Raw genomic sequence first — 23660 nt, forward strand, 5'->3', positions numbered from 1 at the left:
TCTAGCCCTTGGAGTGCTAAATATTTGATTTTTATACTGCTGACAAATATGACTTTTGACAGCCAGAAAAATTACTGCAAAAGAATGGGGAATAAGGGACACCCCAGAAGCACTTGGAGTGCCAAATAGTTTTGTACCTACTGCTGACAAATATGACTTCTGACCGCCAGAAAAATTACAGTAAAACACTGGGGAATATGGGATACCCCAAAAGCACTTGGAGTGCCAGAAGTTAAAAAAAAAAAGCCTCCTCTATCCTCCTCTTACTGCTGTAACAATTGGTATTAAAATTAGAATTGTATAGAATAGAAACAATAATATGTCCAATTATTGCTCTGTCCCTGCGCTGATATAGCCTGTGACCTAACCCTGTTCTCTCTCTTTTTCAAATGGCGATGGATTTCTGTGGAGGCTGGTATTGATATTTTTCAAATCTCGCGAGAACCGAGCTCAGAAATACGAATACATCATGATGACGTTTTGCCTCGATTTCGATTCCGAATGGGCGGGAGAGTACCGAACGTGCTCGGCTTGGTACTCGGATAGGCTAAATTCGGATGGATTCAGATCTTGGGGAACCGAACCCGCCCATCTCTAATTATAACAAAACTTTATATTTGTTATTTTTATTTTTGTTTGCTGTATTATTAGAAAATCACTACCAAAGTAAATATACTATACATCTCAACATTTCAGATTGCCAGAGCAAAGGGAACTATGACTTTTTGTCTGCATTTTTCTCTACTTTTTCCAAAATAATCAAACACTTTTTGAATTTGAAACCGTGATTTTTCACAGCAGCCTGATGTGTGCAGCTGTGCTCACTATGCACTAAGCTATGCTCCTCACAAAAGGAACTTCCAAACAGGCTGCAAACATTCAGACTCATGTGTTTCATTACCCCTCCTCCATTTGACAGGTCATAGTAGGGTTGGAGGCATGCTGTGCTTGGTGGCATGCATGCATAGTAGAGGGAATTGTACTTCCAACAAGACATGATTAACTGTGAGGTTTAAGCAGGGTAATCTATGTTATACAGCACAGCACAGTAAACATAACCACCCTAGAGAGGCAGAAGTGTCCCAGGACTTTTCCAATGTGCTGGTGATCTTTTGGAATGGAGATGCAGTTTTTGCAGAACCTCCATACTCTCCATAGAGGTGCCTATGCTGACCAGTCTGGAGCTAGTTTTCATTATGTCAGGCAGACCCTACTCCCTTTTGACATGAAAACCAGCCAAGTCATTTTGAAAATTTGGGGAAGAGGGTTGCCTATTTATTTATTTATTACTCTAAATAGCACCAGCCCAGAGGTTTGCTGATTTATTGCAAGTTTTGCATATGTTTGTTTTTCCATCTCACTGGTTGTGAAGCACTCTCAGGTCTCTGAATCCAGTGAAAACATGTTTGGTGATTTCCACAGCAAATGTTTCTAAATAAATTCTTCATTGAATCCCTCTATTTTATTATATACTTAACTATACTTAACATTGAGAAATTGCTGATTATAGTAGTTTTGTAATGTCTGGTGTTTTGCTTTAGGAGGTTTGGAAAACTGGTGATTTATGGGTCACTTTAAATGGTATAGGGATTAGCTGATCACTAAAAAATTGTGGTTTTTATGACTAGTTCTACAATTCAAATCTACTATATAAGTCTCTATCACCTCTATTGCATTTATCAATTAGCCTTTCAGTTGTCATTTTTCTTCAAATATCCCCTAAACCTACAATGCTATTGCTAATATATTTGATAGAGATGCTCAGGCTCGGATTTCTGAAAACCGAGCCAACCCGAGCTTAGAGGATCCGAGTAGGCTTGCGAGCCGGTTCGTTACTTTCACGCATCCTCGGATTTGAATTGAGGCAAAACGTCATCTTTGCGTTGTCGGATCTCGCGGGTTTTGGATTCCATAAGTACCTTTCTCCAGCGCCATTGCTCACACAGAAACAGGGGTAGCAGTGTTCTTGTCACTCTCCAGTCTCCAGTGCCATTGCTCATACAGAAACAGAAGGGGTAGCAGTGTTCTTGTCACTTGACAAAAATTGACTGGAAATGATTGGAAATTAATGTTATTGAGTTAAATAATAATGTAGGGATAAAAAAAGCCAAATTATGTGATTTAAGCAAAAAAAATATGAATTTTAGAAAAAATTGGGATCCAAAACCAAAACACGCGAGGGTGGTTTTGTGGAAACAAAAACACAAAGTTAATCCAGTTCCAAAACTAAAACCAAAACCAAAACACGGGGGTCAGTGAACATCTCTAATATTTGAACACTTCTATCATATGCCCTTCTCCATTCTCTGGTACAACCTATTGTATACATGTTTAGGTTATTTAGTCTTTCATAGTAAGTTTTGTGATTTAGACTATGCTTCATTTTATTTGCCCTTCTTTGTACAATCCTTTACTTATTTATGTCCTTTTGACCAGTATTCAAGTGGAGTCACACTAATGACTTTTAGAGTGGAATTTCTACCTTCTGCCGTGTCATATTTTTTATATAAAAATCATTGGTCTGTTTGCTTGTTTTTCTGTCCTGTTATGTATTTGGATGCCCCTGCACCGATTGGGATGAAACCAATGAGAAGTGGTCCAGTTGGTTCCTGGCCTGGTTTTAGGGGCTTTAGGGTCCTGGTCAGACCTCCCATTGGTGTATATTGGGCAGAAATTTGACCTGGGGAGCCTGTTTTGTGCCTTCCACTGGATGGATTTGGATGAAAACTTCACAGAGGGGTGGCAATTGGTCTTGGATGCCTAATGGAGTGGTTGGGGTCCCGGTTGGGCCTCCCATTGGTGTATGCTGGCCAGAACTTTGACCCAGGGAGCCTGTTCTGAGACTTTCACTGGATGGATTTGGATGACATCTTAGCTGCTAATTAATTTTAAATTGTTGACAGTTACATCCAACTTATTGATAACCTAATAAGTTGAAGATTTAAACCTGGGTAACGCCAGGTACTTCAGCTAGTTTCCTATAAGCTCCTTTCAGAACCAAATTTGTACCTTCTATTTGTCCTACTCTCTCCTTACTAAATATCTGAGTATAGCCACACTCTAGTCACGATTTACAATAGTATCTCTTCCCAAAAATAAACCTCTTATAATGGAATTCTCCAAAAACAGCTGGGTTATTTTTGGAAATGTCATATTCCTGTCAGTGTGTGTTGTGTCCTACCTTGCAAATTCAACTGTAGTCAGTGTTTCTGTTATGTATTTCTACCCTCTAAGTATGGCAGAGGATTTGTGCCGAGGAGCATATTCTACGATGACCAAATTATCTATTGTTTGCCTTTTCCAGTTGCCAACAGTTGTCCATGCTTCATTTCAATCTGAGTAAATGTAAGGTACCATAACAATGGTTCAATTTCTCCTTCATTCATAAGTGTGGAAGTCAATGGTAATGAATATGATTATAATGTTAATTGTGATGTTGATAATAGTGTGATGGTAGTGTGGCTTGACCTAATTTTTGGACACTCTAAAATTACCCAGTGAGAAGTGAAAGCAACATTTTAACTATGGCTATAGTCACTTAACCACTAAACCATATATATATGTTGTGGAAAACATTATAATGCAAGCGCATTTGAAAAATAATACAGATCATATATATCATCTGATTGCAATTTTAGTACTGCACAAGCTATTAATTCCCAAAATTATGCAGGTTTAACAAACTTGAAAGGCATAATGTGTAAATCTATAGCTTTTGCACAGTGCACATTTAGGGATAGTGTTCTATGATGTGTCCTACTCTTCTTTTTCCATCTGTCTAATATTTCCATTACTGACGGTTGGAATTTTCCTTGTAGTTATTACAATTTTTAACTGCCATGGCTGAGAAATTAAGAACTTAGAGTTTACACATCAGAATTGTCATCAGGCGTAACTGCAGTCCCATAATGATCAAAATATATATTGTCATTATTGGCAAGGTCAGTAAGGCAGGATGTACAATTGATATGTCTTTACAATAAACACTCTAGACCCAATGTAATGTAATGTAGTGCCATGTGATCACAGGGATTTTATTGGGATGGTCTATTAAATCTTTACTATTGCCATCATAGCTGTATCAGAAATAATTTTAGCTTATCCTGAACCATCTTAATCTAACCTAACACTTTAAATTAAATGTAGCAGATGGTTCCAGAGGTAACTATTTTGAAAAGCCAGAGAAACCCTTTGAGATAACTACAAAGATGGCAGCTGTCTTTGCAATTGGCATTGCAATCTAGAACATAGCAGCATAAGGTGAAAACTCAGGGCAGGGCTGGATTAAGGCTTTGGGTGGCCTCTATGATCTAAAATTAACGACACAAAAACCAAAGAGAATAACAGTGTTATTCTTACCTTCATATTTCTCTCATTGCACCCCTATCTCTCTCCCACTGCCCCTCTATCTCTCTCCCATTGCCACCTCTGTCTCTCCCTTTGCCCCCTTATGTCTCTCTCTTCGCCCCCTCCATATCTCTCCCTTTACCCCTCCATGTCTCTTTCTTTGCCCCTCTTCATGTGTGATACCTAGAAACTGTTGAGCACTAGGACTCACAGCATGATACTAGAGAGACTTTAAGACCCAGAGAAGTCCAGTCTGTGAGAGCTCCTGCAAAGTTCTGTGTTTTGTGTGACAGGAAAAATGATGAGACTGTGGAGACTGTGATTTAAGGAAGCAGAGAAACAGAGAGTGGGCTGGGGAGCCTTGTGAAAAGAGAAAATAGAGGAAAACAGATAAAAAAAGACAGCTAATGAACTGGAGTGACAGCAGCAGTGACCAGGAAAACTGATAGATTGACAGAGTAGCATTCAAAAAAGCTGGTGAGACACAGTGAGAAAGAAATCTAACACAAAAAAAGTTTGAGAGAGATAGCATTATAGAGATAAATTGATAAAGAGTTAGAAAGAGATAACAGAAGAGCATGAGAGAGTGAGATACATTTACCTGTTTGCAAGTGACATTTACTCTGACAGGAAACCAACAAATAGTTTCACATATTTATCAGAATAACAGTATTATTTATTCCTCCCAATTTATAAGAAGAAATGTACTGAACATTTGGCTGAAAGTCATGTTTAATCACCAGATAAGTGTGATGTGTGTCCAGTGACAACGGGCCTGATTCATTAAGGATCTTAACTTAACTTTACAAAACCATGCTACAATGCAAGGGGTGCAAATTAGTATTTTTTGCACATAAGTTAAATATTGACTGTTTTTTCATGTAGCACACAAATATTAACTTTAAATTTCAGTGTACAAATAATCTATCAAGTATTTGTGTGCTACATAAAAAAACAGTCAGTATTTAACTTATGTGCAAAACAGAATACTAATTTGCACCCCTTGCATTGTAACATGGTTTTGTCCAGGAGACTGAAATAAGAAGTTACTTAAGTTAAGATCCTTAATGAATCAGGCCCAATGACTCTAACCTCGCAGTCACACAGAGCCTCCATTATAACTGTAACCAACTGTTAGCTCAGAGTCATCCTCCATCTTGTGGTTTTCACCTCAGAGACATCTTCCGTCTTGTGGTTGTCACATCAGAGACATCCTCCATCTTGTGGTTGGCATCCATATTGCCTAGTTACGTTCATTTCCACAAAAACTACTGATTGTTGATTTAGAAAGGAAAAGAGTAATTGTTTTATTTGATATGCTGTATGTAGAAATGTAAAAATGTGTTTAAATTTGCTGTGCGATTTCCATCACTGTTTGTGAGTAGCATTACTTATAACTAGAAAATTGTAATTATATGGTATTTGTTGCTAATTATTATTCGTCCAAAAACATGTTAGTAATACATTATTCCTGAATAATAAAATTTGACATTAGTTAATTTTTGGTGTCCTACTTGTATTGGGGACCCGAGGGTTCTCTGTCCCACTGCTGTGCCGCGATTCAAAGAAGAGCATCAGGAGACAAGGTACGATCCCCACTACACTCTAAAAACACAGACCTATAGGAGTATTACACATGTCTCTCCCTTTGCCCCTCCATGCCTCTCATTGCTGCCTTCTCTCATTGCAGTCCCCCTTTAGTTCTCTTCACAGCCCCCTCCCTATAGTTCTCTTTACAGCCCTCTTCTATAGTTCTATTTAGAGCCCCTTCCCTTAATTTCTCTTTACAGCCCCCTCTACAGTTCTCTTTACAGTCCCCTCCCTTTAGTTCTCTTTACAGCCCCCTTACTATAGTTCCCTATAGTTCTCATTGTGGCCTCCTCTATATGGTTCTCTTTACTCCCCTCTCCCCATAGTTAACTTTACAGAACCCTACCTATAGTTCTCTATACAGCCCCCTCTCTATAGTTCTCTATATAGCACCCGCCCCATAATCCTTTATACAGCACACTCCCCATAGTTCTCTATACAACCCCCTCCCTACAGTTCTCTATGCAGCCTCCTCCCTATAGTTCTCCATGCAGCCTTCTCACCATAGTTCTCTATACAGCCCCCTCCTTATAGTTCTCTATACATCCCCCTCCTTATAGTTCTCTATACAGCCCCCTCCTTATAGTTCTCTATACAGCCCCCTCCCTATAGTTCTCTATACAGCCCCCTCCCTATAGTTCTCTATACAGCCCCCTCCTTATAGTTCTATATACAGCCTCCTCCTTATAGTTCTCTATACAGCCCCCTCCCTATAGTTCTCTATACAGCCCCCTCCTTATAGTTTTATATACAGCCTCCTCCTTATAGTTCTCTATACAGTCCCCTCTCTATAGTTCTCTATACAGCCCCTTCACTATACTTCTCAATACAGCACCCTCCCCATAGTTCTATTTACAAATTTGCTATTATAAGCCTCCATTGTTGTAAGTAAGGGAGAAGAGGTGTGAATAAATTTTCTTGAAAGAAACGGTTCAAAATTAATATAGTTGCCTTAAGAATACTCATAACCTTGTCTAAATTAGTAGAATAGGTGTCATTAAAGGATAGATGAAACAGATTAATATTCTGTCCCTGTGAAGAGGTTAGTGAACAAGTGTGCAATTAAATTAAAAGTCAAAGAGATGTCCTATAAAATAATATATATTAGCAATGGGAGGAATACACTTATAGTTAATTATAGGTAGAAGACCAAAAATTTATTTGTACCCTTGTAATCCACTATTATTATGATTGTATAAATGATATCATTATTATTGGTAACTAGCACATAGCCTTACATCCAAAATTGTAGATACCAGCATATAAGCATTCAATGGCACAGATGCTGTTAGGAGTTCAGTTGAATTTATGCAGCTATTATACATTTCATTTGTTTTCTGCTGCCAACAATAATTAATATGAAGGCAATAATATATGCATAGTCTCAAAAAAGAACAAAATGTGGCCTTTTTTATTTCACTTTGTATGGCATAACTGTTGATTAAAAGGTGAGTATTCACCAGGCATCGGCAGGCTAGATGGGGATGACCTTGAGAAGATCCAGAGGAGAACCTGGATTTGTTCTGCAGCATCACTCCTTGCTCAGTGCTGCTCATGCTGTTCAGACGTGAAGTGAATACTTGCATAGTGTAAAGAAAGCTGCTACATCTGTAGTACTCTGTCTCTAAGATGATTGTTTGGGGGGATGTTCTGTGCTAATTAGTGATTGTCTGTATGTGTTTCATTGATTTATAAAACCATAAATAAAATCCAAACAGATAATTTAAAGCAAATTCTAAGAAATACTTGTTTTTTTTATATTTTAGGAATGATTGCGAAAAGGATGCCATAACAATAGCAGTCATCAATAGTATGTCATCGATATATGCTTCTATCCCAATCTTTTGTATTTTAGGGTTCAAAGCAAAAAATGGCTATTGGCACTGTTTGGATAGGTAACAATATCACTTTATATACACATTTTAAGTATTTTAACATATGTCATTAATAATTTCAGAAATAACAAAAATAATGTCACTTTTTTCAGGAATATTGTTTCTTTAATAAATGAGTTTGATCTAAATGAAATGAATATTACAAGAGAAAACTACAGCGAGTCTTTTAAAATTCTCAATTCAACCTACCCAGAAAGAATCTCTCATCTAGAAATGAAAGAGTGTAACCTGCAAGAATTTCTGGATCAGGTAAAAATCTTTTAAGAGATCAGTAGTAATCAGATCTTGAAATAAAACACTAAGTACTTTGTTTTGCTAATGATAGTACATTGTATGTAGGCATGTTATTTTAACTTGTATATGTCAACTGTTTGCTTAATGTAAAATATTGTAAAAATAGGTAGAAACAAAGGGTTCTCAAATAGCTAAGGTGTAGCAACAGTCGTACAGTAAATAACATACAAACATTCTATATAAAGTGGTGTAACTACAACATTATGAGAGTCGTAGCATAAGTTTCATGGGCCATATGCACCTCCAAGCTCACACTTAACAACAAACGATCTCCTCCGTTTAATTAAAAAACTATATCTAGCTTTGCAGTCTCTAGTCTGCTTTATTAAAGTCTAAATTTAATTGTTGAAAATGTTGAAGCCATGCACAGATGTGGAGAGTATTTTAGGAATAGCATATAAAATATATGCTTATCCCCATCACCTCTACCACCGATATATATACTGTACTACAAGTTTTACAACTTGTCTTCACCAAGAGCTATTTCACCTTTGATGAAAAGTTATTCTTTTAAGTCCAAGGCACTGCTATGGAGATAATGTGTGCACCTACTTATGCTAACATCTGCTTGGGATGGTGGAAAGGCCAGTTTGTATTTACTAAAATCAACAAAATCTATACCAACCACATACTCATGTGGCCTTGATATATAGACGCCATCCTTGTGGTGTGGAGTGTGTGGAGACAAGTGTCTGGGGTGTACCCACTTGGGTACAAATTGCTCAGGCATAGGTTTAAGTAAGAGTATAAAAGTGCAGTTTATTTGCATAAATTTGTGCAGACCAAGATTAAAAATATAGCAAACTAATAATATTAGCAAATTACAGCCATATGATTACCTGCTAGCTAAACACTGGTTGGTAGTTACCCTGGTTGGTAGTCTCCCAGTCTGGTATCCCAGACTGAGACTCAGCAGTCCTGAGTCTCCTAGTCTGGGATACCTGCTCACACAGCGCCCTGCACCAAGTTCTCTCCTCACTAATGGATCCACAGATCCTGCTCAGCTGTTTTTCGATCCAGATGTCCCACTCTCTCTCAGACAATTCTCCATCATGCTTTATACCCTAGTCACAATATTGACCACACCAAAAGTACCATAAAATTTGATGAATGGGCAGAGATGAGATTTCTAGATTCCTCTATGCAATGAGGTATGTGTTATCAGATTCAACCTCAGTCAATGAATGTTATATAGTATTAAAAGGGATTCTCTACAGTCCTACTAAGACGTTTACAGGCCCCACCTATGTTGGAGACAAACATTGTGTTAATTAGTCTGGGAAAGTATGGTCTATAAGCAATGACAGTTAATAATATGTTTACCTGCTCCTGCACAATGTCAGCACCTGGGCATTGTAGTGCCAGAAGACATCTCTGACAGTGTTAATTAACTATATGTAAATATAGTACTCCCAATAACTATTATAACATTGCATATGTACAGCAGCACAAACAGCATATTCTCAAACATTAGCGATAAACCGCATAATATAATATACTTTGCATTATAATTGTATATTTTATATATTGCATATATGGACATCACAGTACATAATGCAAGCACATTTGGAACATAACTGAATACATCAAATACATTTACACCTTTTGACTGGAGCATAAACTGCAACATATCTTTCTACCATAGTAAAGTCTGTGATGAAGGGACCAAGGATAAAGATTATAGTAACTCATCCCATATTAATGTGAGAAAAGAGGTACACTTTGTCTGGATGATAAGGGACCTTTTGTTTTGTCACAGTGAGAAACAAAAAGTTTTTAACTTTTTTTAAGTACAATCTTAATCTAAAACTTACATCAGAAATGAGCCAATAACAGACCAATTTCCTAGATCTCACGCTTAGGGTGTATTACAATGGAAATATTTCAACAGATATTTTTAGGAATCAAGTAGCCACCAACAATATTCTCCACTACACTAGTAAGAAAAGTAGTATTTTCCCTTACCGCAGAAAAGTGCAGTGAATGTAAATCTAAACCGGATATCTGCTCTCATACCGTTCAGTTACTTGACCTAGAGATTTACATCGACAATGACCAAACAGAAACCGGAACCTTTTTTAAAGAGGTGAATTCAAATTCTTACATCCCCTTTACTAGCAGTCATCACACAAAATTAGATCCAAAACTTTCCAAAAGGTCAATTCACCCAACTATGAAGAAACTGTTGCAAACTTGAGAAATACGAGGCCTCCTTAATAATAAAAAAAGACATACACGTAAAATACAGTCCAATACCCTTTATCAGTAAGTTCAGTCGTGGTTCAAAAAAGTTAAGCACATCGTCAATAAACACTGGAAGGTGTTGCTGGGGTACGAGAAGTTGAAAGACATTCTCCCAGAGAAACCCAGGTTCATATACACAAAAGCAAACAAACTTAGAAACTAGCTTGTGAGCAGCACTATCCCCACCAGTATCGCTCCCCCGGCAAGTACATGGGTAAAAGAAAAGGAAAAAGGATTCTATCACTGCAATAGATGCATGGCGTGCACAGTAAGCCGCATCAGCAACACAAAACCAGCCGCTAGTTTCTCATCCACGCCACCGGTGAGCTATAGACCATTGACAGCAAGCTTACATGTGACACCACAGGGGTCATATACATTTTACAGTGCCCCTGTGGGCCACAAAACATTAGGAGGCCCATTAGGAAACCTTGTGTAAGGATATTTAGAAATATCCGAAAGGGTTTTGAAAAGCACGTTGCCACCCATTATTCACATGATCCGTCCTTACTTAAATTTATGGGCATCAGTAAGGTTGCCAAGCCATGAAGGGGGGAGATTACTTAGAGCTAATTTTTCAAGAAGAATCCAAATGGATTTTCAAAATGAAAACCCTTACACCAGAAACCTTAACATCGACTTTGAGCTGTTCTGGTCTGCCCTCTGTCTCTTCCCTGCTTCGTTTTTGAAAATTCAATATTTTTTACGAGCAGCAGCTGCTTGAGAAACTGAAGGAGGACACGTCGTCAAAACAAGGCCCAGTTCAGCGGACAACTTGCTGAGCAATAGCTCCTTGCAAAAGTTCACATCTCGTTCATTTTGAAGCAAAGACTCAATGTAGGTCTTAAACCTTGGATCAAGCACAGTGGCCAAAACGTACTGATCCGAGTTCAAGATCTTAATAACTAGAGGATCATTGTGAAGCGAATTAAGTACTTGATCGACAAGGCCAACATACTTTGCGGAAATGCTTGCTTTCATCTCCTCCTTCAGTTTCTCAAACTGCTTTTCCAATAGTCTAATTAAAGGAATGACTTGGCTCAAACTAGCAGAATCTGCACTCACTTCACCCGTCACAACTTCAAATGGTTTCAGCACCTTGCACAGCACTGAAAGGATTCCCCACTGTGCAAAAGTGAAATATATGCCCCCTCCATTCCCAATGTCATGGCTTGTGAAATACGCTTGGATGGCTTTGTTTCTCCATCCTCTGAAGCATGTACAGGGTGGAATTCCACCTAGTTACCACTTCTTGCTTAAGTTGGTGGCAGGGCAAGTTAAACTGCTCTTGGAGCTGCTGCAATCTCCTACATGCAGAATGCCTGAAATGACCTGAAATCTTACGGGCCACCTAAAGCATCTCCTGCACCTCACGGTTATTTTGTAGGAAGCTCTGCACCACCAAGTTGATGGTGTGAGCAAAACAGGGAATGCGCTGGAAATCACCCAGCTGTAATGCTCGCACTATATTGTTGGCGTTATCAGAAATGACATAGCCTGGGGAGAGTCCAAGTGGTATAAGCCATGTATCAATCACATCTCTTAGTTTGCGTAACAAATTGTCAGCTTTATGCCTGTTAGTGAAGCCCGTGATACAAAGAGTGGCCTGCCTGTGACAAATGTTACTTAGTGGTGTACATGCTGCTGCTGTTCCTGCTGGTGAAGGTGAATGACCAACCCAGTGGGCTGTCACAGTCCTATAGTTTTTGGTTTGTCCATTTCCACTTGTCCACATATCTGTGGTTAAGTGGACAGTGGGCAGAATGGCATTTTTCCGTGCAATCTCTACATTTGTACACACTTTTTGGTATAGTGGTGGAATAGCTTTAAGGGAAAAATGGTGTCGCGATGGAATTCTGTAACACGGACACAAAACCTTAATTAACTGTGAAAAACCAGCTGCGTTTATTGTGGATATTGGACGCAGATTTAACACAAACATGGCAGCCATGGCGTCTGTGATTCGCTTGGCAACTGGGTGACTGCTGTAATATTTGATTCCCTAGCAAATGATTGTTTCACAGTTAATTGTTGAAATGTAGGACTGCTCTTTGGCCTTCCTCTGGGCTGATGATTCACCCCCAGCAGCAGCAACAGCAGCAGCAGTGGGACTAACGCTTTCTTCAGAGGAATCAATTATAGTGAAGGAGTCATCCAGCCTTAATAAGTGGGATGCAGGGCTAACTCTGAGCGCTACTGAGGATATTGATGAGCATGGTGTGGTGGGTGTATTTTGTAGCCATCGGGATGTAGGTGACCGGAGGGTCCGAGCTGATGATGGAGTGCTTGTAATTATTTTGGAAGAACTTTCAGCTTTTTCCAACACTTTGCCATGAACTCTCGTCAAATGGCGTAACATGGACGAGGTTCCAAGATGGTTAAGATCCCTCCCTCGACTGACTGTGGCTTGACATACACTCAAATGGCTATACAATTGTTGTCTGGATTGGGGTAGAAATAATTCCACACATTAGAGGTGGATTTTTTGTTTTATGGCCAGGCATGACAATGGCCTTTTTCTTGTCACGTGCCAGAACTGCTGCCACTGGTGCAGGACTTACACAAACAACCTCATTCTCATAGACATCCTCATTAGCGCCCTCGTCGCCTACACAAATCTCACTCTCATCCTCTTCTATTTCCAAAGTAGCATCCTCAATTTGTGTATCACCGGCTACACTCGGGCTGTTAAGGCACACATCAGCAGAACTGCTGAAAGGGCCCCTCTTTATGGGTACACTAACAGAATAGTCACGATTAGACATCCCACTGTTGGATGGACTCTCCACAGGGATTGGTGTCATTTCTGATTCAAGGCAAACATTATCCTCTAATGTCTTACTTTTATCTTGCAGCTCGGCTTTGATGCGTAACAGTAGTTGTGCAGCACTTGTAGGCTCGGTAACATTTTTGGATCTGCCACTAATAGAGAGAGGCGAAGGCCTCATTCTCTCTTTGCCACTGCGTGTGTAGAATGGCATGTTGGCAATTTTTTTTTATCGGCAGTTAACTTTTCCTCAGTTACACTTCTTTTTCGCTTCAACGTGGTAAAAAAAATTTTGGTGTGTGCTCCTTTGCCTGATTTCAAAAGACTGTGTAGTTTGACATCGCCTTTCCCAGATGACGTTCTGGGAACACTACCATCAGGACTGGTGACAGAACCTGGTTGCTGATTCTGCTCATATGTGGACTGCTTTGAATCCATTATAATGAGGGCAAAGCACTTGTAGTGCTACAAATTGTTTTAGATACTGCTGACAAATATGACTTTTGACAGCCAGAAAAATTAATGCAAAAGAATGGGGAACATCCCAAAAGCACTTGGAGTGCTAAAAAAAAAATTTTATACTGCTGACAAATATGACTTTTGACAGCCAGAAAAATTACATTAAAACACTGGGGAATATGGGACACCCCAAAAGCACTTGTAGTGCTACAAATAGTTTTTTATACTGCTGACAAATAGGACTTTTGACAGCCAGAAAAATTTATGCAAAAGAATGGGGAACACCCCAAAAGCACTTGGAGTGCTAAAAATAGTTTTTTAGACTGCTGACAAATATGACTTTTGACAGCCAGAAAAATTAATGCAAAAGAATGGGGAACACCCCAAAAGCACTTGGAGTGCTAAATATTTTTTTTTAGACTGCTGACAAATATGACTTTTGACAGCCAGAAAAATTAATGCAAAAGAATGGGCAGTGGTGCACGCAGGGGGGGTTTCTGGTTCTTCAGAAACCCCTCCCCTCCGCGAACCAATGGTACTGTACAGCAGCCGCGGTGCTGTCAAAGAAGCGTCCACGGCAGTGCTGTATTGTAGTATAATACAGCACTTCCGCGGATGCTTCTTGACAGCGCCGCTGCTGCTGTGGAATTCAGACTCGCCGAAATGGAGCTGCGCAGCATATCTCTCTCGCTCTTTTTTATTTTTTTTGGGGGGGGGGCAGAAACCCCCCCTTCTAAATCCTGCGTTCGCCCCAGATGGGGAACACCCCAAAAGCACTTGGAGTGCTAAATATTTTTTTTTAGACTGCTGACAAATATGACTTTTGACAGCCAGAAAAATTAATGCAAAAGAGTGGGGAACACCCCAAAAGCACTTGGAGTGGCTAAAAATTGTTTTTTAGACTGCTGACAAATATGACTTTTGACAGCCAGAAAAATGAATGCAAAAGAATGGAGAACACCCCAAAAGCACTTGGAGTGCCAGAAATTGAACAGAAACCCTCCTCTATCCTCCTCTTACTGCTGTAACAACTGGTATTAAAATTAGAATGATATTGAATAGAAACAATAATGTGTCCAATTACTGCTCTGTCACTGCGCTGATATAGCCTGTGTGACCTAACCCTGCTTTCTCCCTCTGTCAAATGGCGATGAAATACGAATACGTCACAATGACATTTTGCCTCGATTTCGATTCCGAACGGGCGGGAGAGTACCGAGCGTGCTCAGCTCGGTACTCGGATAGGCTAAATTCGGATGAATTCGGATCTCGGGGAACCGAGCCCTCCCATCTCTAATTGGGACCGAACTGCCGTGAAGGTAATGAAATCAAGTTTGCCTTTACAAGCCAGCGCCACTTTAAATTTTAGCTGTCAACTCGATGATTTCCGGCGACTTGAAAAAACCGGACCATAATACATTTACCCCAGATCTATTTGCAACAAACTTGCATCCATTCATGGTGTATTCATTCCTAAATCCCTCAACCCCTTTGCCATAACTGAACTTGGGTCACCTCCTCTGACACTACATCCCCTGCAGCTCTCTTTTGTGGGGGACTCTCCCTTACATATACCCCCAGACCCGAAATCAAGGTGGTGGAGTAGGCATTCTACTTTCACCAAAGTTGCACATTCCAAGTCATACTCTCTGAACCCTCACTCTCATTCTCTTCCTTTGAAGTACACACTATCTGTCTATTTTATCCTCTCGCTTTTGTGTTGCTGTCAAATATCGCCCCCCAGGTCCAGTTTCTCAATTTCTTGAAAACTTTACAGCCTGGCTCACTTATTTCCTATCTATTGACCTATCCACTCTCATACTAGGCAATTTCAACATTCCCATTCATAATCCCACTGTCTCTTCTACTACTAAAGTTCTTTCACTTACTTCCTGATTTGGTCTCTCACAGTGGACATCATCTCCAACCCACTGTGATGGACACTCCCTTGGCCTTGTATTCTCAGGCTACTGCTTCATGTCTAGCTTCATCAACTTAGCATTCCCATTCTCCGACCTACAACCTCCTTTCCTTCAGCCTTATCTTACCTCATGCCCCCCCCTACACCCAAATCCACACGTACGCAACAACACCTAAGTTCTCTTCTCATCTTCACTAACACAACTATTTTCTCCTGTGCCTGCATTGTCCTGCCCTAATCAGCCGCCTCTTTCTACAACAATGCACTCACTTCAGTCCTAACAAAGTAGCTCCATCTACCACATACAGTTTCAGATGATCCAAACCCAAACCATGGCACAACAAGCAGACCTGCTTCATGCAAATGTGCTCCACTGCAGAGCGCCACTTGAAGAAATCGCCTTCCTATCCCAATTTCCTCCACTATAAATTCATCCATTCATCTTACAGCACTGACCTTTCAATTGCTAAACAAACATTCTTCAAATTTCTAATATCCACCCAGTTTTCTAACCCACGTCGCCTCTTTGTCACTTTCAACTTACTTCTCTGCCCACCTGCACCTCCTCCACCTTCCTCCCTCACAGCTCATGATTTTGACACCTACTTTAAAGACAAAATCGACACCATTCAACAAGATATTTCCTCATGCCAATTTTATCACCCATTCTACCCATCTTCACCTACACACCCCAATCCACCCTTAATTCATTCTCTTTAGTAATTGAGGATGAAGTCCCTACACTCATATCGTCTTCTCACCTTACAACTCTATTCCCTACCAACTTCTCCATTCCCTCTCTTACACTGCACACCCACACCCAGCTCACCTCTTCAACCTGTCTCTTTCCACTGACACATTTCCATCCTCCTTTAAACATGCGCTCATCTAACCAATTCTAAAGAAACCATCTCTTAATCCATTCTCTCCCTCCAACTACCACCCTATTTCTCTCCTCCCTTTTGCCTCCAAACTACTTGAGCAATTACTTTACAAATGCCTGTCTCACTTTCTCTCCTCTCACTCTATTCTTGACTCTCTGAAGTCAGGCTTCCTTGCCCAACAGTCATCTGAAACTACTCTCGCAAAAGTGATTGATGACAGCATGGTGGCTAAGTAGTTAGCACTTCTGCCTCACAGCGCTGGGGTCATGAGTTCAATTCCCATCCATGGCCTTATCTGTGTGGAATTTGTATGTTATCCCCGTGTTTGCGTGGGTTTCCTCTGGGTGCTCTGGTTTCCTCCCACACTCCACAAAACATACTAGTAGGTTAATTGGCTGCTATCAAAATCGACCCTAGTGTGTGTGTGTGTATGTTAGGGAATTTAGACTGTAAGCTCCATTGGGGCAGGGACTGATGTGAGTGAGTTCTCTGTACAGCGCTGAAAAATCAGTGGCGCTATATAAATAAATGGTGATGATGATGATCTACTTACTGCAGTGCCTAAGGGTCATTTCTCCACACTCATTCTCCTGGTCCTCTCTGCTGCTTTTGACACCATTGATCATCCTATTCTCCAACATACCCTTCAATCCATTGGCCTTCGTCACACAGTTCTTTCCTGGTTCACTTCCTACTTATTGAACCGTTCCTTTAGCATTTCTATCTCTGGCACATCCACCCTCCACTCCCACTATCTGTCGGGGTCCCACAAGGCTCTATTCTTGGCCCTTTACTTTTTCATTGTACACCTCTTCTCTTGTGGCACTAATTTGCTCGTTCGGCCTCCAATACAGCCTCTACACTGGCGACACCCAAATCTATGTCTCCCCCCTTCAGCATCTCTCCTTCTGTACTATCCTGTGAAACAAACTGTCTTTCAGCTAACTCCATATAGATGTCTCACCGTTACCAAAAGCTCAACATATCCAAAACAGAGCTTATTATCTTCCCTCCTGCCAGAATCACCACCTCCCCTCAAATTTCCATCACTGTCAATAAAACCACAATATCCTCAGTCTCCCAAGCCCACTGCTTTGGTGTCACACTTGACTCTGTCCTCTGCTGTACTCCTCACATACAGACACTCTCCCAGTCCTGTCGATTCCACCTTAAAAACATTGCCAGAATATGTCCTTTTCTTATGCAACATGCTTCCAAAACTCCTACCCATTCTCTCATCCTCTTCCATCTTGACTACTGCAACCTCCTGTTATCTGGCATTCCCGACACCCATATTTCCACACTTCAATCCATCCTAAATGCTGCTGCAAGACTGATCTTCCTCTCTCACAGCTCCACATTTTCTGCACCACTTTGCAAATCTCTACATTGGCTCCCTGTGTCCTCCAGAATCCAATTAAAATTATTCACCCTTACCCACAAAGTCCTCCCTTTCATACATCTCAAATCTCATATCAAAATACTCTTCCTCCTGCTCTCTTAGATCTACCTCTGTGCTGCACTAAATGTATGTAAAGTATTTTTGTTTTACTTATATTATATATGTTAATCTCAGAATGTTATGTTACAGATGAATGATTAACTTACATATATGTCCATCAGATGAATGTCTGATAAATTGTCCACATAGTGTTTCTATGTTTACATAGCTCTGAATCGATGTTCTATAAACCTGTGGGTAGTACCTGTGGTCCTGTAGTTTGTTTTATTGGATATTTACTGTGCCAGTCTTGCTTCTTAATGTTGTCATTGATTGACAGTCTTGTAATTCTTAAGTAAGTTGATTTTCTGACCTTCTACTATTTAAATCTGGAACACTAAAAGCCACACCATGTAATAATTAAAGGATATCATTAGGGAGAAATCACAAAATAAGTTGATTTCTATATTTGTAGCATCTTTATTTTTGTCTGCAAAATGGGTATGGGACACTCAGAGGATACTATATTGTGACAATTATATTTCTTCCACTATTTCTAACATTAATATATACATATATCTAATATTTGTATCTATTTTTAAGCAAACTAAACTAGATATTTTGCTTGTCTTTACCCATCAATGATGGACCACTGTTAGCTAGAAAATCTTCAGATACAGTGGCTTTTAAGTAAAGAAAGTTAAGGGTATGGAAAAATGCCAGCTCTATTCTTATTTCACGTTATTTCTGTATGAGTAATTTTATTTACTAAACAATATGAGTGAGAGTTCAATACCAGTGTTTGTTACGTTTTGGCTCAAGCACTGAATTTGCAAAAGTAAAACAAATGAGTGAATTTAATAATATTGCATTAATCTGTGAGACACTTACTTTCATTGTCTAATTATATGTTTGGTTGCTGTGGTTCAGTGCAATTATGCACCTAAGTGCAATGCTAGTAAATGAGTCCTTTTCTTATGTACCTGATATATCAAAATGAGTTAGAATGGATTAAAATAGGAAAAATGTGAATAGTTGCATAATTTTGCATGTGTAACACAATATATTTTAATTTAGAATATCCATGCACATGATACTTGATTAAAGACAGTTACAAATGTCCATTACACATTTTCCCGAGTTACATATAACAATAACTAAGTCACAGTTAAGTGAGCTGTACCCTTAAAAAAATAAGAATAAGTAAAGTAATGCTTCATAATGTACTTATTCATTCCATAGATGCTGGAGTTGTAGATCACACAAAAGGTTTGAGCAGAAAGACAATTTCATTACATGTTAAGGCATAAATTTCACTGCACTAGTTTGTGTAACCTGTATATAAATATCACGAACCAGAAATGTGTGTGGTCAATGTTTCGTCCTTTCTTTGTTTTGAACACATACTGCATCATTCCAGAACCTGTGTCTGTGCTGTTTATTTTCATGTACTTTCAATGCAAGTATAACATGGTTAAGTTATACATATGTAATGCATTCATTTTATTTTTCTGCTTGCAGAGTGCTTCTGGCACTGGTTTGGCCTTTATTGTATTCACAGAAGCAATTATTCAAATGCCAGGTTCCCAGGTGTGGGCTATTCTCTTTTTTTTAATGCTGTTCACCCTTGGTCTGTCTTCAATGTTTGGAAATATAGAAGGTGTTCTGACACCATTGTTAGATCTTAAAATCTTTCCTCAATCTGTTCCACTGGAGGCTATATCGGGTAAGTTTAATATTTTACAAACTGTTTTCATTTCATCAAACCAAGGTTGTATAGCTTACTAATCAAAGGCTAGATATGACCCCCTTTAGAACCTTCATAGACTTTATGGTGTGGCATAATATTTTAGTGGTGTCCAGCATATGAAAATGTATTGCTTATACACAGTATATGCAAACCTTATTATTCTTATCGTAGATTTGAATGTGCCACAGTGCTCTGTAGTGCCGTACAGTAGGGAAAACAGTACATACATAAAACAGAGAAATACAAGGTAGACAAAATAAATGCAGATATGAAAACAAAGGGGATGGAGGACCCTGCTCATTAGAGAGCTTGCATTCAAAATGGAAGAGGGCACAGCTGAAACAAGAGGAGCTAGTGTGGCTTAGAGTGGAGATTGGGATAGTTGTGAGGGTGGAATAGTGTTATCACAAAAATGATAACCCTTTACATAAAAAGCTTGGAAACACTGCAATCAGAAGCATTAAGTATTCACTGGCTCCATAGCCAGATTTTTAAGTGGCTTACATCCAACTTTTTGTAGACTACATAACCAAAGGCACAACCACCTTCTTATCCTTTTCAAAACAAATGACTACAAGAAACTAATTGCTTCCTTCGATATCTAACTTAAATATGTAAATATTTGCACACTCATTACTATTAATGTTATTTGTTCTTGTGAGGAACATATTTATTGCTCTTTTTTTACTGTAATTTAACAAATATCTATTCTATTTAATGGTTAACTCCAATCAAATATGATTTTGCTTAATTGCAATCCTTATGGTTGGGTAGCATGACTTGAAATGACTTCTACCTGAAATTGTTAGTTGGAAGATTTGGAAATAGCTGTTGAATTTGGTAGATATGTTGTGAATAGCTGAAAGCATTAAGAAACAGATGTAACCATGGAACATAATGTGGACTGCAATGACCACTTTCAAGGTTAAGGAGTCTCAGATATTCACAACAGCCTTGTCTGAGTCTTCTATCTGTCATATTAGGGTACAAGTCTTATTTCAAGTATGAGGAGATATATCAGTAAATTGTGATACTCATAATAAAGATTTTAAAAAGGCAACACATTTTGATTATTTTTCAGTGAAATAGCGAAATCATATTCAATTGTGAGCTGTTATTATACTCATATAGCTACTACTATGCACTTCACTTTTTGGGTTTGTATCTTTATTTATACTGTTATTTTCTATGTATCTAATTAAACAGCCTGATCTTTTTATTTTGATACTTATATTATTGTTTATAGTCACAATTTCTCTTCTAATTTAATACTGTTACAAATGAATACATGACTGTTTGCCAGGACCATATGTTACCACAAGTGCTTTGAGATATTTGTGGATGCTGTTGGTTAAGATTATTTATTCCTGGGATTAGCTATATTAATTTATTATTGGTTCTCCCTTGCTCCATGCTATATATTCATGTCTGTATGGGGAATACCAATAAATATTTTCTTGCTTCTTTTATATAAAAATATGTTTGTAAATTGTATATAATCTTTAAGTAAACTTACTTATATATTGGCTAATTGATTACATCCATTTATCCATTATCAATTTTTTTGCTGGTTTATACATAGGACTTCTGGTTTAAACAGTTTTCCCTTGGAAAGAGAACAGTGTTCAGTCATTTTAGGTGTGTGTTTCACTAGAGTAAGAATACTTAAAGTGTGCTGATCCAAGTTCTTGTGAGAGGCAATAACCTGTCTACTCATCTGATTAACTGATGAGAGAGCTGCATGATGCAGGGACAGTATTATAATGCTGTGAGGAGAATACAGAAAAGTAGAGAACTAGAGACTATGGTAGGAATTCAATTGGCCGCGATGTTCTGAGGAATATCACAGCTGTGTATTTTTACCATTTATGCAGTGAAAATATCTGCTCATTTTTGCTTGCAGCTCTATGGGGCGCGAGCAAAAATGAGGGATGTTTCTGTGAAGAAAAATCTGCGCGAGGTGTCTTGTGGCCATAATGGAGACACATTGCACAGATTATTTTAAAATTTAATCTCCCCCTATGATATGCATCGTGGATGGAGCAGGGTTCTCCATGTTCCTCTAGATGCTTGCAAGTAACAGAGCACAGTTTTTTTTCCAGGTTAGGCTTTGCCACCAAGTGAGTAGTGTAATGTATTGTACAATCCCCTATGAGAAATTCCAAACCTGTGGAGTCCTCCCAAGTGCCTAAAACCAACCAGCATTAAACCCAAAGGGTCATCTTCTACATGTACATATGTAAGCAAATCTGAAATGGGATGGACTAGGCCTATGCATAGCTAATCTGAGCATCTAAAAATTAACAATAGCACACAATGGTGATGTAAGGATCTTCTCATGATAATGTTGGAAGATTTTGCATTCAAATGCACATACTTATTTTAATATGAAAAAAAATTGCAGTATTAGACTTAAAAACATATCAAAATCTACTAGGATAGTCTAAGAAATATTTTTTTTTTTTAAATGCAACCAACAAATGGCATGAATGTGGAAATTACTCTGATAATCAGTTATAAAGTAACTCAGTCCTAAAAAGGGGTTAAGTAACCTCAGATTACTGACGGGTGCCAATATTGAATAACCAAGAAAACTAGCCAAAGTAAACCAAGACTCACAAGTAGAGATGACTCAATTCTGAAATTCTGCTGAACAGATTCACTTCTGGTTAATTATTTAGCAAATCAATCACAATTTCCCAAAATTGCACCTAATACATAATCTCCTAGAGAATCAGGCACACCAGTCCAGCTTTACAAAGCAGTGCTAACCTTTTGGTAGGCTATCACTGAAATACCATTGCTCCACAATTATTTCTGATGGAAGGAAGAACAGGTCCAGCCCACTAGACCCACATAGACCTTAATGCTGATACTGGCTCAACAGAAGTGGCACTGTTTAAAGTAAAATAAATAGTCAGCATACCCATTTCCCCAAATCCTTAACCTGCCTCTCCACAAAACAACCTGGGGGTAAATGTATTATAGTCCGTTTTTTTCAACTCGCCGGAAATCGGCGAGTTGACAGCTAAAATTTGAAGTGGCGCTGGCTTGTAAAGGCAAGTTTGCCTTTACAAGCCAGCACCGCTTTAAATTTTTGCTGTCAACTCGCCGATTTCCGGCAAGTTTAAAAAACCGGACTATGGTCAGGGGCGGGCTGGCCCGGGGGGCAGGGGGGCAGCTATTAGGGCCGGCCGCCCCCCAGATGCAATATGCCACATTTTCACCGGCGGCCGCATCTGATGACATAAGATGCAGCCGCGTCAGCGCACAGACGGCCGCATCACATGACAGGGGATGCGGCTGCGTCATCAATGACGTGGCCGCATCCCGTTTCATGTGATGCGGCCGCCTGTGTGCCCCCCGGGCTTCCCTCTCCCAGCCCGCGCCTGACTATGGTACATTTACCCCCTGATCTGGATTCCACTATACCAGGGACCCCAAACATGGAGTCCCACTACCATAGTAAAAACCAGCTACAGGGTTGGCACTAAAACCAACATCCCCCTTCCACTGGCTTCCTGTCCTGTGCTGAAAAGTATTGGGCTGTTCCCGACCTCTCTGACTTGTGAGGGTCATGATAATGAACAAGATTGGGACCATTCTAGTGGTCCCAATATAATGGACAGGCGTTTGTAAGTTACCTGTCCATTATGCCAAAAAAAAATAAAAAAAAATACACAATTTGTAAATAAACTTGATTTAAATAAAAGCCTCCAGGCTCTCCCAAATCCTCATTTACCATTACTGTAAACAAAAATCAAATCTTCTTTTCTTCTTTTTTATCTGATGCAGTCCAAATGGGAACCACCATCCCAAAAAAGCAACTCACACTAGCGCAGAATAGTGGTAAATTAATTAAAACTTGGACTCACATGCCATCCAATCGCAAGTCTTCTTCCATGCCGGACTTTGAAGGAATTTCTGGCTTTAAACATTAAACATTTTTTTCAGGTGCCTTTTATTCAAATAAAGTTTATTTTAAAATGATGTTATAAGTGAAAATGTTGTAGCCATAAATTCTGTTAACTGAGACTATTATCTAGTACGTTGAAAAATGTAATGCCC

General features: G+C 39.2%; 1 protein-coding gene across 1 annotated transcript in view; it reads left to right on the forward strand.

Annotated features, from left to right (window-relative positions):
* The window catches only part of LOC142159470 (sodium-dependent neutral amino acid transporter B(0)AT3-like), a 124559-nt gene that overhangs the window by 63289 nt on the left and 37610 nt on the right, over positions 1 to 23660 (forward strand). Inside the window, exons 8-10 of the mRNA XM_075214370.1 lie at positions 7704 to 7832; positions 7925 to 8081; positions 19364 to 19568. Of these exons, the coding sequence (XP_075070471.1) occupies positions 7704 to 7832; positions 7925 to 8081; positions 19364 to 19568 (491 nt within the window). The remainder of the gene's footprint in view (positions 1 to 7703; positions 7833 to 7924; positions 8082 to 19363; positions 19569 to 23660) is intronic.

The sequence above is a fragment of the Mixophyes fleayi genome, chromosome 5, assembly GCF_038048845.1.
Source record: "Mixophyes fleayi isolate aMixFle1 chromosome 5, aMixFle1.hap1, whole genome shotgun sequence".
NCBI classification, from domain to species: Eukaryota; Metazoa; Chordata; class Amphibia; order Anura; family Limnodynastidae; genus Mixophyes; species Mixophyes fleayi.